Here is a 15,831-nt window from a genome sequence, read left to right on the forward strand (position 1 = left end):
CAGGTACGTAAATACGTCGATTCTATCTAAAGACGGTTTGCGGTTTTCCCTTCATCGCAATGGGCGGAAATGTGTCATTTCATATGAAAACAGAGGCGAAGCTCTCAGATGAGCAGCTCACTCACATCTACCTATGCGATCCTACCCTGAGCTATGACCTAAATGAGCCGAATCTCATCTTTCAGAAGCAACAGCGGAGAAATGATTGGTGACAGTTTGATGCGTCAATTATACAATTTCTCTCCGTCGCGCTCAACGTTCCCCTCACTCCACATGCATGGCGCAAATATGGAGCCATGAAATATGACTGACCACTGAACTTTTAGGGAGTTCTCGTTGTAGCCTTCATATTCTCGCAATCCCAATCGCTGGATTATATACTGGTGAAGTGGGAAGAGCACTCGTTGGCTTAAAGGGTCCATCTTCGCGATGCATTGAACCTTTCGTTTGCCAACCTCCTCGATATATCCACCATCAATTCAACATTACACAGCCTTGCCATAAGCAACACGGATTCCAGCTGAGATGGAGACCCTAGGCGTAGATCTAACTGCTGGATCAGGCCAGCTCTCAACTACTTTATCATGGCAGTAGGTCCTCAACTCGTCTCATATCTCAGCCCTATAAGTCGCTAACCCCTCATAGTGAGCCTCATCCTCATTTCGTGATCCTTTTCATCGGCCCCGACGAGGTCGTATTTGGTATCCAGAAGGATCTTCTTTGCGCCCAGTCCCCATACTTCCGTGACGAACTTGCGAAAGAGGGCAATAACAAAGTCGAATATGTCCTCAAAGTGCCTGATACGACCGTTGAGATATTCGGGTGCTTTCAGAATTTCATTTATACAGGTGAAGTTTATAATAGGCGTGGCGGGAAGGACATGCCCGAGTACACACTTTTGCTCGGCGTTTGGAAGCTCGCGACAAAGCTGCAGATGGCGCCTTTGCGTGTCGCTGTTTTGGATAGCATGGCGGAGCGCCGCCAACGAACCAACATGATTCCTGGCATTGAACTACTGGAAGCTGCCTGGAAGGAAACAGAACAAGGCAGTGGGCTTCGGAAGATGCTCATAGAATGGTCAGCAGAACACAGTGAGTATTCAAACATTTCATTCCTCGGTGTCCATTCCGTTGATCTTGTTGAATACGCCCGTCTCATTCGTGGGACTTTTTTGCTCATGCCAAAATGAACTATCCCTAACATTACACAGTGCGGTCCTCTCCTTACGTTCGTAATGATTTTGCCCGATCGCTTCCCAAGGAAATTCTGAGTGAGCTTGTTATTGTTATGAGCGAACTCCCAACAGTGTCCGCCAAAAAGTCTGTAAAGATGGACCCACCGATCAGCGCCACCACTCCCTCCAATCAACCCCTCAATCACCCCCGCCCAATCGATATGGATGCCGAACCGCCTCGTCCAACTAAGCGTGCCCGTAAATCCGAATCCGGTCCCTTGACTGGCGCTCCAGATGAAGAATTTGAAGTCAAGCATGTCGTCAAGAAGCAAGCTCGCCGCTCTGAACCTGGCCGCCGTATCAACCGCCGTGCTACCAACCAGACTCCTGGTCCAAAAGATCCATCGGAAATAGATCCAGAGACGGACATGATCTACTGCAAAGAACTTATTAGCCGTATGCTCTCAGGCCCCGGCTTCTGGACACGTCTTGTCAGGCCGTTCAAGGACCCCGTCGATCCCGTCGCCCACAATTGTCCTCAATACTTCAACGTTGTCAAGCATCCAATATGCCTGCGCGAGATCAAGGCCAAAATGGACAAGGGGGAGTATGCTAGTTCTGCGGAATTCGAGGCTGACATTCGGCTCGTCTTTCAAAATTGCTTCGAGTACTGGCAGCCACAGGATCAAGTCTTTAAAGACTGCGAGGCTTTTGAGAAGTACTTCAATGATAAATGGAGCATGCGTCACAAGTGGACTCCACCAAGCATCAAGGCCGAGGCCATTGAGTAAGCTAGGGTTTGTTCAATATTTGCGGGCACTGCTGGGACCGACCGGTTACCAGCATTCCTGGTTTATGGCTTTTTTGCAAGGCAGCGTCCACTGCTGCGTATTCCTTCTTGCTTCCGATGGAATACTGTCTATCACTATTTTGGAGATTTCCTAGCTGAACTCGTAATCGGCGTTTGGAGTTGATGGGTATGGTCTATTAGGGCTGTTATCCGCTAATCTTGCAAATTAAGAGTTTGCATTGCGTGGGTAACCTGTACCTGCTGTAAGAAAAGGCTGATACCTTTCACTAGCCGAGCATAATATGTACTTTAGTCATAAATAATGAATTCGGCCGAGCCTATGATACCGATTATAGTTGCACGATATTCTATCTACTTTCGGAATGACTCCTCCAACTCCATAAACTGCCTGGCTTGAGTCAATCTAATGCAATACGTATGAATACCTATAGAGGTAATTTTCGGGCCGATGTCGACAATCGAAGACTATACTACTATAGTGGGAGGGTGCAAGCATATGCTGACGCGATTTATTGATATATACAAGAGATGAAAAGGTTCTGGTTGTGATTCTAAGAGGATGAGTTATTGGGAACTTTTCGAGGAGTTCCTGCAAGCATTCTTTTCTTGTGTATTGCGGATCCGCCATATATCGCATGGGGCTATTCACTTGAAAGATGCAGTAGCGTAGCCTACTAGTAGTTCCGAAACGGCGGGATCATTCTTCCGGGGCTCTAATACTATTCTTCGACCGGTGAGCAAAACACTCTACTTTGTGCCACAAAACCGACTTGTTGAAACAGACATCGCCAACGATATAATGGCAGCAAAACACCAACTCGCAACGATGGGCCAAGCTATCCAACTCCGCACAACGCCGCTTTTGAAGTTCCCTTCAACCTCAAGAAGCTACCGCAAGAAATCCGCCTGAAAATCTTCGCGCACGACCTGGTACACTACCCCTCTGGCAACCCACCCGCATTTCTCGAGGCGCTCGCCCGAGATGAATTCTTCGCCGACGACTACATCAGAGCCGTGCGCTTGTACAGCTATGGAGGAACAGACATGAATAACTTCAGGGTTACGAGCTCGAATGTACAGGCTTTCAACAGGATGCCCATGAAGCAGATGTTGAAAATCAAGCATTTCACGCTTGTCATGAATACAGACAAGGAGTAAGTCAGGAGTATCTTATTAGTGCTTAGCCCAGTGTCCTATGTTAGGTGGGTAAAGCTGTCTTTGTCTCTGTTGAAAGGATGTGGCTGGTTCAAGCTGCTGACTACCTTGGAGTCTGCCCAAGTTGGGGAAGCTCAGAATTCACTGAGTAGCAATATGTCTCGCTGGCATGCTTTGAGGAGTTCAACTTACGAGCTATATGGATCCTGCGATTGAAACTAACTCTTAATAGATTAGCGAAAACAAACCCCATATACCTAAAATTCAATAAATGCAAACTCAAGAACAACTTTGAAAGCATTATCATTGATTTTGGACAGTGCGTTGATAATGGTGACAGTACCAGTATGTTTGAATGGGCAATCTGGGCAGCCCAGGCTTCTAGCCAACATTACAGGATTATCATCAGATACACAATGTTGGGCGGTGCTAAAGCGCAAACATGGAGTTGGGGGTGGTCGGTAGGTGGATACTTTCCATCGGTTCAACTCCGCGAAACGGGAAAAGAGTGTCATGTCCGGACAGGGCTTGAATTATGTTGTGATGAGAATTGAGGGTGATGATGTGGTGTATGGTGAGCATGCATAGGAGAAGTTGAAGGGCTTTAGATGTGGCTTCCGACGTCCGAGATACAGGTGGGGGTTCCTTCAAAAGCAGGGGATGCCATGTCTTCGGACGAAGACATCCATTGGATCTTATGTTGGATTGGCTACACCGGATCAGACCATACGCTGCAGTCTTTGAGCTAAGACTAGAGGTCTTGTGATGTTATTGCGGCTAGTTGATTCATTGCGAGTTGCGAGTGCGACAAAAATCAGATAGCTCGTGCAATTTTGTGGAAGGCGTGGGTCTCCTCTCATCAGGTCTCATGAATATGGAGTCATATCATAAGAGATTGAGTGTTCAGTCTGTCCTGTCGTCGTGAAGGGTTTGCTCAAGTGAGTAAGTTGAGTAATTGGACGAGAAATCAGAGAGTACCTATCCCGCACCCACAGCCCAGCGGGACAGAGTTGTTGTGAAGCGAATATCTCGAATTCGACTGCACCACAAAGGCAATACCCGTTAGCATGAATGTGCCACAAATGGACACAGGTTGAAATTCTAAGACTTTCAATAGCCTAGCGACTAGATTAAAACCCCGACTCCGACTTTGCGAGGGTCACACATTTGCTGCATGAATTAACGCGGTATTGTTCTAGAATCTCTAGAATCTTGCTGTTGTGAACCGCAATGCTCGCAAGAGTACTAGGATTCTGAAAAGGCAAGAGGCTGAGGTTCCTTATGCAGATTGGAGCACGTGAAGGAGCCCGTAAAGTCGCTAGTAGGAAAGTCCATTATTTTGCACGAAGAAGCCAATGATGACAGTATTATATACAGTTGAGGTGGCATTCGCTGTATGTTATTCGCTGCCTTCAAGTGAAAGAATCCTGTCAAGTCCAAAGTTTGGACAAGCTCTTACTATACACGATCAAATTCATCCTAGGTGCTTGGTCAACCAAGACAATATTAGCAGCTAATATGGGGTCGCCCATTCGTTGAGTACTTGAGATACATCGACACACTACTACCCCGGCCCCCTTCCCCGCGTGCGAGGACAGAGCGGTGTCAGAGCCTCTAGAAATCGCTTCGTCCCGCTCTATAACTTGTGGGTCCAACTGTTATAGCCTGTAAGTGGCAAGTGGCAAAGCTTATAAAGCCTGTGGCGAAGCTTAGAAATAGCTATTTCTAAGCAGGTGGCAAAGCTTAGAAATAGGGCTTGAAGAGCCCTATATATACAGCATACTTCCCACTGTAGAACAGCAGTCAATTCAAGTTATTACCCCTAGAAACAACACCAACAGTTCAGTACGCCGGCCGCAAAATCATCTATTTATATACTTGAGTGTACAGATTGCAATGAACATGACAAATTGATTCTTTCGTGTTATCATTGCAACCCAAACTGCAGACACCACCAGAGAACATCAGCCAATTTCTGGCTAGAAATGCACGCAAGACAACGTGATGGAAACCATGCACAGTCGCTTACTATCTTAAGATGCTATTATATCAAATCTCACCTTGAGCTGCATGCAGGACGCGTCTCACCACCAATCTTATGGGATGGGTTGGCAGCCTCCAGAAAATGCAGGAAAGCATCTTTTCAGCGAATATCAAAAGAACATTCGAGCCGCTCGCCGACTTTCCTTATTGCCAGTATCTCAAATTGATGAAGTCTAGTTTTGGATCGAGGAAATACGACAGCTTGGTCTCGTTGCCTTTTCCGGTCTAATCGACTACTGCCGGTTGTGTTCATTATGGCCGGTCTGGTGTTTACTGCTACTCTCTTTGTAGGTCCCATGGCGACATTAAAGTCAGGGTCTTCGGTGCGAACGTTTGAGACACCTCCCTGTTTTACGAAAGTCCCCTGAGTTACCCTGTCGACATTCTTTGGTCCCCTTTTATTCCTGAATCGGCGCTAGATGTTACTCGTTGCTCTCAACGATGTCATGTCATCAGGTGCATGGATCTCGTAGAAGTGTTCGGAGTCGCCGTTCAACTGCGACTTTTGTCTCGTTGGCCGGCCACTACTCAAGTCACATTTCAGTACAAGCCAGTTCGCCTTTCTTGCGCAGTCTAGGTAAGGCGCGCTAGTCTGTTTTGGTTAGAGCATATTGCTGTGTTCCCTATTCATGCTTCTATTCCTTCTACCTTTATGATAATACTCATCATGATTGCTATAAAGTTCGGGCGCTCTCCAGGAGTCATTGCTTCTCTCATAACAGAGCTTTACTCCTTTGCAATACCTGTCATACTCTTTCAATTCTACTTGGGGTAGCCTACTAGCAACTCTATTGCGCCGCCTTCACACCCACAACAATGACGAAGAAAAACTCTGCTACCCATTCATCTTCAAAGAACTTAAAGAAAACCAACTCATCGTAAGGCTCCTAGATGTAATCGAGCATAGGATTTCGTCGCTGACCCTTACCTAGAAGCACAGTCCATCGTTCCACCACCGAACAGGCAACGAACGGCCACCTTAAGATGTCAAAAACCGCTCAGGCCATAGACTCCTTAGTCGATAACACACATACCCAAATGCGCTTTACCAACGGCCAATGTCCGCTGTACGAGGAAGATCAACCCTTGTACCAGGTATCCGAGCAAGACTCGCAGTCACAACAGGGTGATGAGGGCACTCAAGATGTACAATATGCGCCTCAGTTGCAACAATGGGCATACAATGTCTCGGATTCAAGCCTTCCTTTTACTGAGAAGCTTGAGAAATCGAAGTGGAAATCAGGGCAGCTTGAGAGGCTTCGCATGGTTGGCAGGGTGTATGATTGTAGGTTAGAAGAAGTGGCAAGGACTAGACGGTAGCAGGGGTCAAAATTACCATGGGCATTTGACCCCTGCTTATGCGACTTCAATCGCGAGGCTCAATTCTACTGTACTGCAGATTCGAGTCTGCGCTTTAGACTATCTACCTACATAATGTGGACAAAATTTTGAAGCAAACAATAATAACGGCGAATTTGGTCCCTTTATGATCGTGGTCAAAGCATAAGGCTGTCTGTCCCGCGCACCGACGCCCAAGTGGTTGCGGGGTACAAAACCCAGTGGGAAGGTACCCTAAGCATGGCTTACAGTAGTGGGGCCGCTGCGCTGGACTGGTTCGGCAGCCCGTCCAGGCTCCACAGTGTTTCATTTTACACCACACTATACTGTCTACTCCGGTGGTGCATTGTTTTCGCTCCCAGCGCTTAAAGAAGTATTTGCAGTCTTTGTTTTTGCTTCGCTTTGCATTGTCAGCTTCCCCATTAGCCACCTTGAAATTGCGGCGCTTTTTTCTGCGTTTAATATTAAACTGCAGCTGTGCAAGTATTTTGCTGATCATGGGGTAAGGTTCTCCCTTTAAAAACGTTCACACCTTCCTGTCCGGGAAATTTCGCAGGTAGTTTAATCTGAAGTTTAATCTGATATCCCATTGGTTCTCAAAGCACCTTCTGCATCTGGTTTAAGATAGCAATAATTAATAAGAATTTTGTCACCAGCACGCCGCGCCGCATACAAGCAGCACACAAGCACGGTATCACACCGCTGTAACGGCGCGCAAGAAAAGTCATACGACGGCCCGAGAGATCTGCGTGTCTTGCAGCATTCCATCCAGAAGGATTCATACGGACCTATAAGCAGCTGACAAGCAAGGCGGGTAGTTTCCGTTAATGTTAGCTGCATCTCCCGAGATGAAGTTGTGCATGAAACCTGCAGCCACGGCCTTGGGATTGTGTTTAGCGTGCGTGCATGTTTTGTAGCAACTATTGGCAAAGCTGACGATGGGCCATAGGCTCGAGTCCTTGCGGGAGCCGTGATAGGTCCGATGTATCCTTCCCATCGGTACTCGTACTCTTGCCGCTGTTGACGAAATTCCTTCTGGTTCTTTGCGATGGTACTCGTATTGGCGCAGACTGCGGGGTTTGTAGGATGCCGCTGCGTTGGGTTTTTGCACACCTTTAGCCTTGCCCCGTTTACCGTCATGCCTGCCGCTATCATATCGATTGCCTGACACTCAGGCGCCTAGTGCAGTAGTCTGAGATACCTTAGGGTGCCATTGCGTCAGGTCTCCAAGACTATTGATCGACGATCACTGGCTTATTATATCCCATCTGCCGGGACACTTACCCGCTACCGACTCCGTGTCAAGGGATCTCTGGAAACCATAAAGCCTCTTCTAATGGAATCCGAGGGTACCGTGGAGCCGGATACGTCGAACCTTACTGTGAGTTTGTCACTTCAACCCAACACCTTGTTTCATATCACACGCCCACCACTACTGTCTGCAACGTTGGAAACCGGATAAAAGTGTATAGGTTACATACGTAGCCAGCAAATTTCACCACAATACCACCTCCTTGCATGAATGGCAGTCCAAGCATCATTGGCAGTCCAATATCGCTCCTGGACTATCCCTGGAAATTCCAGTCTTCCGCGGAGGGCTTTTGCAGTTCATAAAGACTATTCCCTGCTGCATATCTCTTTCGTGCATTGGATTACACTTTATAACTACCATGCAAGCCGGAACTTCTTCAGCACGGGGACCCGGAAGATATGCAAACCAAGCCGCGAATGCAAATGAAACAAGAGAAAGCAGAAATCCCAAGCAACTACGGGGTGTTTGCATGATTATGGAGTCGCTGGTTGGTTGCAAAATGCGCTATTGTAAAATCGGTGACCAGGGTAGACTCGGAACATGCACCCAGTTCTCTATGTAGCAGAGGCGTTGGCGTTGTTCACTTGGCCACCCCACCGTAGGGCGTAAACCCCCCTTTCATCATTAAAATAGTTTAGCTCTACTGCAGTAAAGACCCCCAATAGATACAGAGGCTCTGTTGGTTGCGCTGCGCTGAGCAGCGCTGATCTTCACCCCGCCGCTCGTAATTTTCAAAGGCTTCCATCTGCTCAACACCGACGAATACTTCTTCACATATAAGGCTTAAGCATCACATCACGATTGATCATCTAAGTTCAACGTCATACAAATTTCGCCCTCTCAGTGAATTACAGGCTTGACTTCAAGTCACCCCTGAATCATCACTTCCCATCTTCCCATATCACTCTTCCCAAAATGGAAAATCAGAACGACAAACAGACAAGTAAAAGTAGCAAGGGCACCAAGAACGCGTAAGCAATTACCACACTACCCCGAAACGATATATACTTACTTCTGTTATCAAGTGACCCGGCACACCTCTCAAGCTCGCTTCCGCAGGATACCAACTGCAAACCAGGCTCGCAGCCCAAGTCGCCTCCCAACAGCGAGGCCTGGGAGTTGGAATTAGTTGAATCAGCTCAATTACAATCATGGGTTTACGAGATCTCTAATGCTGGTATAACGCTTGCTGAGAGGCTTGAAAAGACTCGCTGGGAATACGGAGATTCGTGGGTACTAAGCGACATCTCCAAGCTTTGAGATTGGTGATTTTGCCATGTTCGTAACTCTCCCGGCGGGATGGTGGTTCGGAGGTGGGGTGGTAGACATCATTTATCCTCCGTTTATAAGACCCCCGAGCTAAATATAATTTTGGAGGTTGTTTCCGATAACTTTATCAATCAAATAATATGTATTAAAGTTACATTTACGAGCTTGAAGCAGTACTGCTTCTTGAAAAGTCATATTAGTAGCCTTTTCTTTTGTCTTACGTTAGTGATATGACCTGCCGTTCGAGCATTGCGTGCGCTCTTCCTTCGCCACACAATTCGAAAACTCGCTGGCCCCAAATCAGGACTTAATCTCAGTCAACGTTACTCCCTGGATCCTGTCCCCGTATTCTGCAATCCCCAACATACAAGGCTCTACCTGATAAACTGGCACCAACAAAGATACGACGGAAAGAGGCTAGCGGCGTAGGTTTCCGATGGAAGCGACCAGGCATCAGAACGAACTAGATTCCTTGGAGGACGGAGCCTCAAAAATCCCAACAAAAAGTGCGCGGAAGTTGACGGTTAGTTCTGCAAATGTTGGTTGCAGGCTGTTGGTTTTAGGGTAGCAGCTAAAGCGATTGGCTATATATCCGTTGGTTGGCGTTGTTGGTGTTGGTAGTTGCCTGATGCTGCGGCTTGAAGCGCGAGTCTCTAGAATAGCCCCTTGTCGATAGTTGGAGGGTGAGCATGACCTGCGCGTGTGCAATGTACTTACCATATTGGGGGGTAGTTACAATAACTGTTACTCCTCAAAGCGCACTTATCCAACATTATAGAGTCTAGGTTTTGGGCTGTGAGGCACAGCTAGAAGTCTTGATCAATTTGGAAAAACCGCTGTTGGTGATGTTGAAGCCAGCTCAACTTGAGTTAGTGACACCGGATATCGAACGCTCTACCTTCTCTATCACACAGTGTCAAATCACAAGCAAGTTCCACGCAATGAAACCAACAACAAACCCACGTTAAGGTACATCCCCAAGATCGAATTCTTCAATTGCACTTGTTGACGTCTATTTCAAAGAGATTTTTATATGCTAGTAATAGTCAACGGTTCGAAGAACGATATCTGAAGAAGTCTAAAGATCACGCTCAGCTAAAATGATAGGTAATGAGTACTCGGATTCCAACCTCACCCCCAATAAACGGATGGAGAAGTCGAAATGGGTGGCGAGGGACCCTTGAAGATTTTGAGCTGCAATGTACGTACCCGACGATAGCTACCGAGCTTAGCATCTAGTAGAAGAGTTGTCTTTTTTCGGAATGCTTAGAGGAAGGTTAGGCAAATCGGTAGGCATTATGTATTTTTTAGAATTCAAGCGGAATCGACTATAACTTGCAACTTACTATTATATAATAAAAGTAGGTGCTTTAGATAAGTGTTGCACGCTACAAGGGCAAGAGCAGACATAGCAGGATATAGTTATGCTTGGTGCTTGAAATCTAAATCATCAATTAAGATGAAATTACTACATGATCGCCTAAAGATTTCCTAGAAGCACGAACATGCATGCAATGTTTCACAGCCTTAATAGCAAATCACTTGTGCCGGCTCTCCGGACAAGGATCCGGACAGGGTTTACCAAATTCAGAAAACTTGAACTTGGGTCAACTTGGGCCAATTCTATAACATAAGGCTTGAAAACGAATTCGATTGATTTAGACTCGGATTCTGGTAGTCGATAACTTGATTAAGAAGTTATGACTAGACTTATCCAAGTTCCAGTAAAAATAGAGTCTTAAACCTAAGTCGTAATCGGATCTAGCAAACCTTGCACCCTAGAATAAGACAAGTTATCTCTAGGTATAATGTCACTGTCACCCCTACCCTACCCACTAACCCTGTATATTAATAGCATGCAGCAACTATATAGATAGCGTTATGGTTCACCAGCTTGCATCCTTACTCCGTAGTATCCCTTTTCGAACGTTTGCACCCTAGTGATAGTTGGACGGCAGGGGTTTAAAAATAGTGGCAGGCCTTAGGCCAGGGGGTATCGCGTAATTACGAACAGAGGCGACTCGGCGGGTGACGGGTCAAGTGTAGAAGGCCAGGGTTCAGGGGATCTAAGAGCGGGGTGATTGGGTGGCAGGGGTACTCAGGGTGCTCAGGGGTTCTTGGGATGCTTGGGGCCCTCACAAGAGCGTGGACAATTCAAAAATCACGTAAGTATCCGGATCGAGAGCAAACCCATGTCGCCCCACCTTATAGCCCAGCGCGCACCCTGTAGGTGCGGCAACAGGGGTCCCAATAGGGCTGTAATATCTTGCTTAAATGATATGATTGAAACAATTTATATCCCATTCATTCAATCAGATGGCTAGGAATAGTAAAATAGATCTAGTAAATCACCCTATCATCACTGTAAATTCCCACTATATAAACACTGGGGCTCAAATTCCTTTTTGGCGGCATAGAGTGTCATCCGCCATCGCGCACGATCCGTCGCGCATCTATCTAATCCCTCCCTCAGAGTCCCAGTTGACCAAACCGGCACTTATCTGCATCAGACAGCCGCAAGACAAGGTTTCCATTTGACAGAAGATGTTGGTGGCGTCTGAATGAAATATGCTAATTCCTCGTAGTCGAGAGGACGCCAAAAGCTGGGTATGCTGTTAGACACAGGTATATCTAGTTCTGCTCCCAGCGGTTTCCATCTCCCTCACACAATACACTGGTATATCACAGCCTAACTTTGCTCTTTTACTTGGTCGCTTCACCATCTTTTTTTTTTTGCCGGAACTTCACTATCAAACAAGTCACATTTAAGATTCCCATACTCCTCCACCGCTCGTTCATCATGCCAAGCGAGAAGCAAGGCCATAGCAAGAAGTCTGGGGGTAGTAAAAAAGGGTATGTCTTCATTCCCGTCCCGTTATCTGTTCTAACCATTAACGTCTTCTTTGATAGAGATCAGTCATCTACCGATCATCATGCCAACGCAAACAACAGAGTCGAAACCCACCTACAGCAGAATGATGCACCCCAGCTCCAGCGCTGGGTGTATGAGGTCTCGAACGATGAGGTCACGCCTGCCGAGAGGTTTGAGAAGAAGAAATGGGAAGTAGAAAGGTTGGAAAGGCTTTGAAGAAGGGATAAAATATGTGGTACGGTTTGAACAGAAGTTGGCTGGGTAATTTTAAGGCTTGATGATCAACCACAACAACGATTTATCATGGCTTTCAAGTTAATGAATACTAGATGAAATTTGTGCACTTGCCACCGCATGCCATCCTCATTGCTCCATAGTGAGGGCCAATCCCCTCCAGAACTCACACCTCTTCACTTGATCCTTAGGAATCTTCTCCATCACCGTAGCATCAGTCTGCAGCTTCAGTCTCCTCCCACCATCAGTCCCATTTCCAAAGCTCTCCCAATATGGCGCACTCGCGAACTTGTAACTATTTGGACTCAGCTCCCTTATAAAACTAATGAAATAATCCATGACAACAGGAATTATATCTGCATTCGTGTTACTGTAACTTGAACTGATATCATCGTGGACATTTCCGAGTCCAAAGATTGCGGGTGTTTCGGAAGTATGCGGTACTCCAAGTCCATCTGCGACGTATTCGGGTTGAAGGATGTTGACGCGGTAATTCCATACTTTAGACGGACCGTTCATTGTTGCAAATGTCTGAGAGATATAATTTCCGGCACAGGTGAACGTTGATTCTCCATAGGCTGCAGCTGCGGAGGGAAAGTATGCCGCATGTTCTGGAAGCGCGGCCATCAAAGGATATTGTGCATTTATCGCATCTGTGTCGTTGGACGTGAGATGAGGATAGTTGTTCTGGAAGAATGATGCAACATCAGCTGGCGTGGACGCATCCGGTACAAAGAATGTGCCTTCGTCGGTATCATCTTAAGTAATTTTGTTAATTCAGATCTATTTTTCGGCGAGTTGTAACATACCACCAAACATTATCGGAACCTTGATGAATTTTCCTTGCTCAATGAGACGATACGGATAGTCTTGAATAAAGTCACCATCAATAGTAGGTGTCCAGTAGGAAAGCGGAGCGGCAGTTCGTCTCAGGAAAGGAGTTGCGACATTCGCTTCTTGCAATATTGTTATGTCTTTTGATCTTAGGCACTTAAGCTCATCAAGAGATGCAGCGCAACCTGTGTCCTTGACATAGTTCGAGAACTGCCATTCTAGTTCGGAAACTTGAGACTGAGCTGGAAAAAATACCGATTCACCAATTCCACCAACAAACAGTCCATCGTTCCTGCCCCCGCTGCCATCTAGTTAGAATGTATCTCATCTAAGAAATAGGGAAGGGTCTTACTATGCTGTTAAGTGTAATGCCACCGATCCAGCACCTGCCGAAGCGCCGTGGATTACCACATGACTTGGATCTCCACCAAACTATTTTTGATTAGTAGTCTAACTGAGAGTTCGAAAGGGAGTTTATACCTGCTCAATATGTTGCTGGACCCATTCTAAAGCCATTCGCTGATCTAGTAATCCGACGTTGAGATCACCATTTGCCCTCACTTTCTCACTCGCCAGGAAGCCATACGGCCCAACCCGATAAGCAAAATTAACCATTACAATGTTCCGGCCGGAGTTCGCTACCACTGTCGAGCCATTGTAATTGGCGTTGGAGTTTGCCTCATAGCCTCCACCTGTAATGTAAACCCATACGGGAAGTTTTGACTTCGATGTTGCCGAAGCGGGGCTCCAGACGTTAACGAACAGGCAATCTTCAGACTCAGTCGTCGAGGGGAGTTTCGTGTTAATAGCTAGACAAATTGCTTGGAACTGGAACGCGGTCAGTTGAATATCCCAGAAAACGTCCACATTGAACTACCAGTGTCGCGTCTTGTACACCAGATGTCTTTAATGGATTTGCTGGGGCTCTAAATCGGAGGTCACCAAGAGGAGGGGCAGCATAACGCATCCCTAGATATTGGTTTACTCCAGAGCTAAGACGTATGCCTTGATATTGCGAGTATTCAAGATCGACAACAGGTTGGCCATCAACGCTTGGCGGTGACAAAGGCGCAGGGGTAACTCGGCTGACCACACCTAGTAGTACAACCAACCTTATGAAACAAGTAGTAAGAAGCATTGTAGAAAAAAGAAGAAATGAAAATACTCCAATACAACGTGAAAGATGGTGAATGGAAACCCATACTGGGGGTTTGAGCCTTTTTATACGGGACGAGGATACTTGCATCTAGTTAAGCTTTGCTTAAGAGTATCACATACGTAGCTCGGCATACTCGAGTAGCACAGCGCGAGGAGCGGAGGAACCATAACAGCCAATTCGCTGTTTTTTTCACATCTAGACTACACAGTTTCACAGCAGCATCATGTAATTGGAGGGTATACTTGTAAACATTAACAAAAACAAAATGCAGAACTGGCGGGGGCGGGGTAGAACCTTAGCGCAGCTTTCGCCAATAATTCTGGTGATGTAAGATTACGGAGCTACTCCGTTCCAAATGAGGATGGCGAAGCACGTGAGTACGAAGTAGAAAATCCATCGAGCTTCACCTGAGTGCATTGCAGGTATGAATGAGAAACTCAAGACAGAACAAAAGGCACCACTTTCGAAACCAAATCCTCAAGGGGAAAGCATGTCCTACCAGCTCAATAGCATCTTGTTGACGGGGTATTCCCATGGTTCTAAACCCCTTACTTATAGCTCTATTCAGAATCATCCTAAAGAGTTCTTGAAGCAGCAAGATTTCAAGTCACTTGGCTCTGCGGTATTGAAAACTCCAAATTCGACCTTCATCCACAAGAAAGAGCTGAGCAATCCCGCCGCCGATGTTCTGTGTGGGAGTCCAGACTGGACAGTTCTGTTGGCATGGCCTTGCTTTGAATTTGGGCATGCAATGCCCCACTATGAATGCATGATGCACACAACATGGAACTAGATCGGTTCGTGTAAGCGTCAAAGGAATAGAATGAGGAACGTCGTGAGAAGCTTTGAAATGCGTCGTCGTCGTCCCGTTGTCAAGTAATTGTCGCCACCCAGGAATAGGACTGATCAAGTCCAAGGCATATTCTCCGGCAAGATTCAGGTGCGTCGGCAGTCGGCCAAATATCGACTCGCGCCATATGCTGTTGGTTGCCTTGATCCAACCACGTAGATGCATGACCCATAGAGGCCATTTGACCGTAACATTACCCTTTTCAGCATAGCCCATGCATAAACACTGCTTGGTTCTCCCTTTTCATATATTTTGGACTGGTCCATTCGCTAGTGAGCACGTGGCCCCGCGAGCTGCTTGTAAATCCAGGGTCCTCATTCGTAAGGTAGGCTGGAGAGGAGATCATTTGATCCGCTGACTTCATTTGACGTGGAACGATCTCCGGCATTGGTTCGCTGGCGGTGAAGTCAAATACACAGAGATGGTTTAAAGGAAGTCTTCAAGATGGCCTTTGAATGGCATTGGTGTCAAGGGTCTCGGTGGCTTACATCTCTCATCTTCCCAAGGAACCATCCTTCCAGCTGGCTGAGTTGCAAGGCCGAGAAAGGCAGGAGTGCAAACACATATAATGGACGCACATGCATTCAAACGCGTCAGAAGTACACGAGGTTGAAGTCTGGCCGCGTAGACTCGCGACAAAAATGCAAACGTTTTCAAGACCGGATGACTCGAATCTGACAGATTCGATGGTTCGCAAAGATTTTGCGCACTCGGAGCTATCCAGTTTTTATATTACCAGGCAAGTAACATTCGTTGTCACGCATGGGACTTTGCGGAGTA

At 46.7% G+C, this 15,831-nt stretch overlaps 2 protein-coding genes across 2 annotated transcripts; one reads left to right on the forward strand and one right to left on the reverse strand.

The window, feature by feature from the left end:
• Positions 1–525: 525 nt before the first annotated feature.
• GTE10 (Transcription factor) lies at positions 526–3,143 on the forward strand (the record flags this gene model as incomplete). Its single annotated transcript, XM_031146426.1, has 4 exons — positions 526–590; positions 646–1,160; positions 1,211–1,961; positions 2,768–3,143. 4 exons carry the CDS (start codon positions 526–528, stop codon positions 3,141–3,143), a joined length of 1,707 nt encoding a protein of 568 aa, XP_031008272.1.
• Positions 3,144–12,337: 9,194 nt separating this feature from the next.
• LHYA1_G001444 (putative secreted lipase) lies at positions 12,338–14,180 on the reverse strand (the record flags this gene model as incomplete). The annotated part of the gene is made up of 5 exons (XM_031146427.1): positions 12,338–12,966; positions 13,018–13,343; positions 13,395–13,474; positions 13,523–13,870; positions 13,920–14,180. The coding sequence occupies 5 exons, from the start codon at positions 14,178–14,180 to the stop codon at positions 12,338–12,340; spliced, it is 1,644 nt and encodes a 547-aa protein (XP_031008258.1).
• Positions 14,181–15,831: the final 1,651 nt, after the last annotated feature.

This window comes from Lachnellula hyalina (assembly GCF_007821495.1).
Source record: "Lachnellula hyalina strain CBS 185.66 chromosome Unknown contig00017, whole genome shotgun sequence".
Taxonomy (NCBI): domain Eukaryota; kingdom Fungi; phylum Ascomycota; class Leotiomycetes; order Helotiales; family Lachnaceae; genus Lachnellula; species Lachnellula hyalina.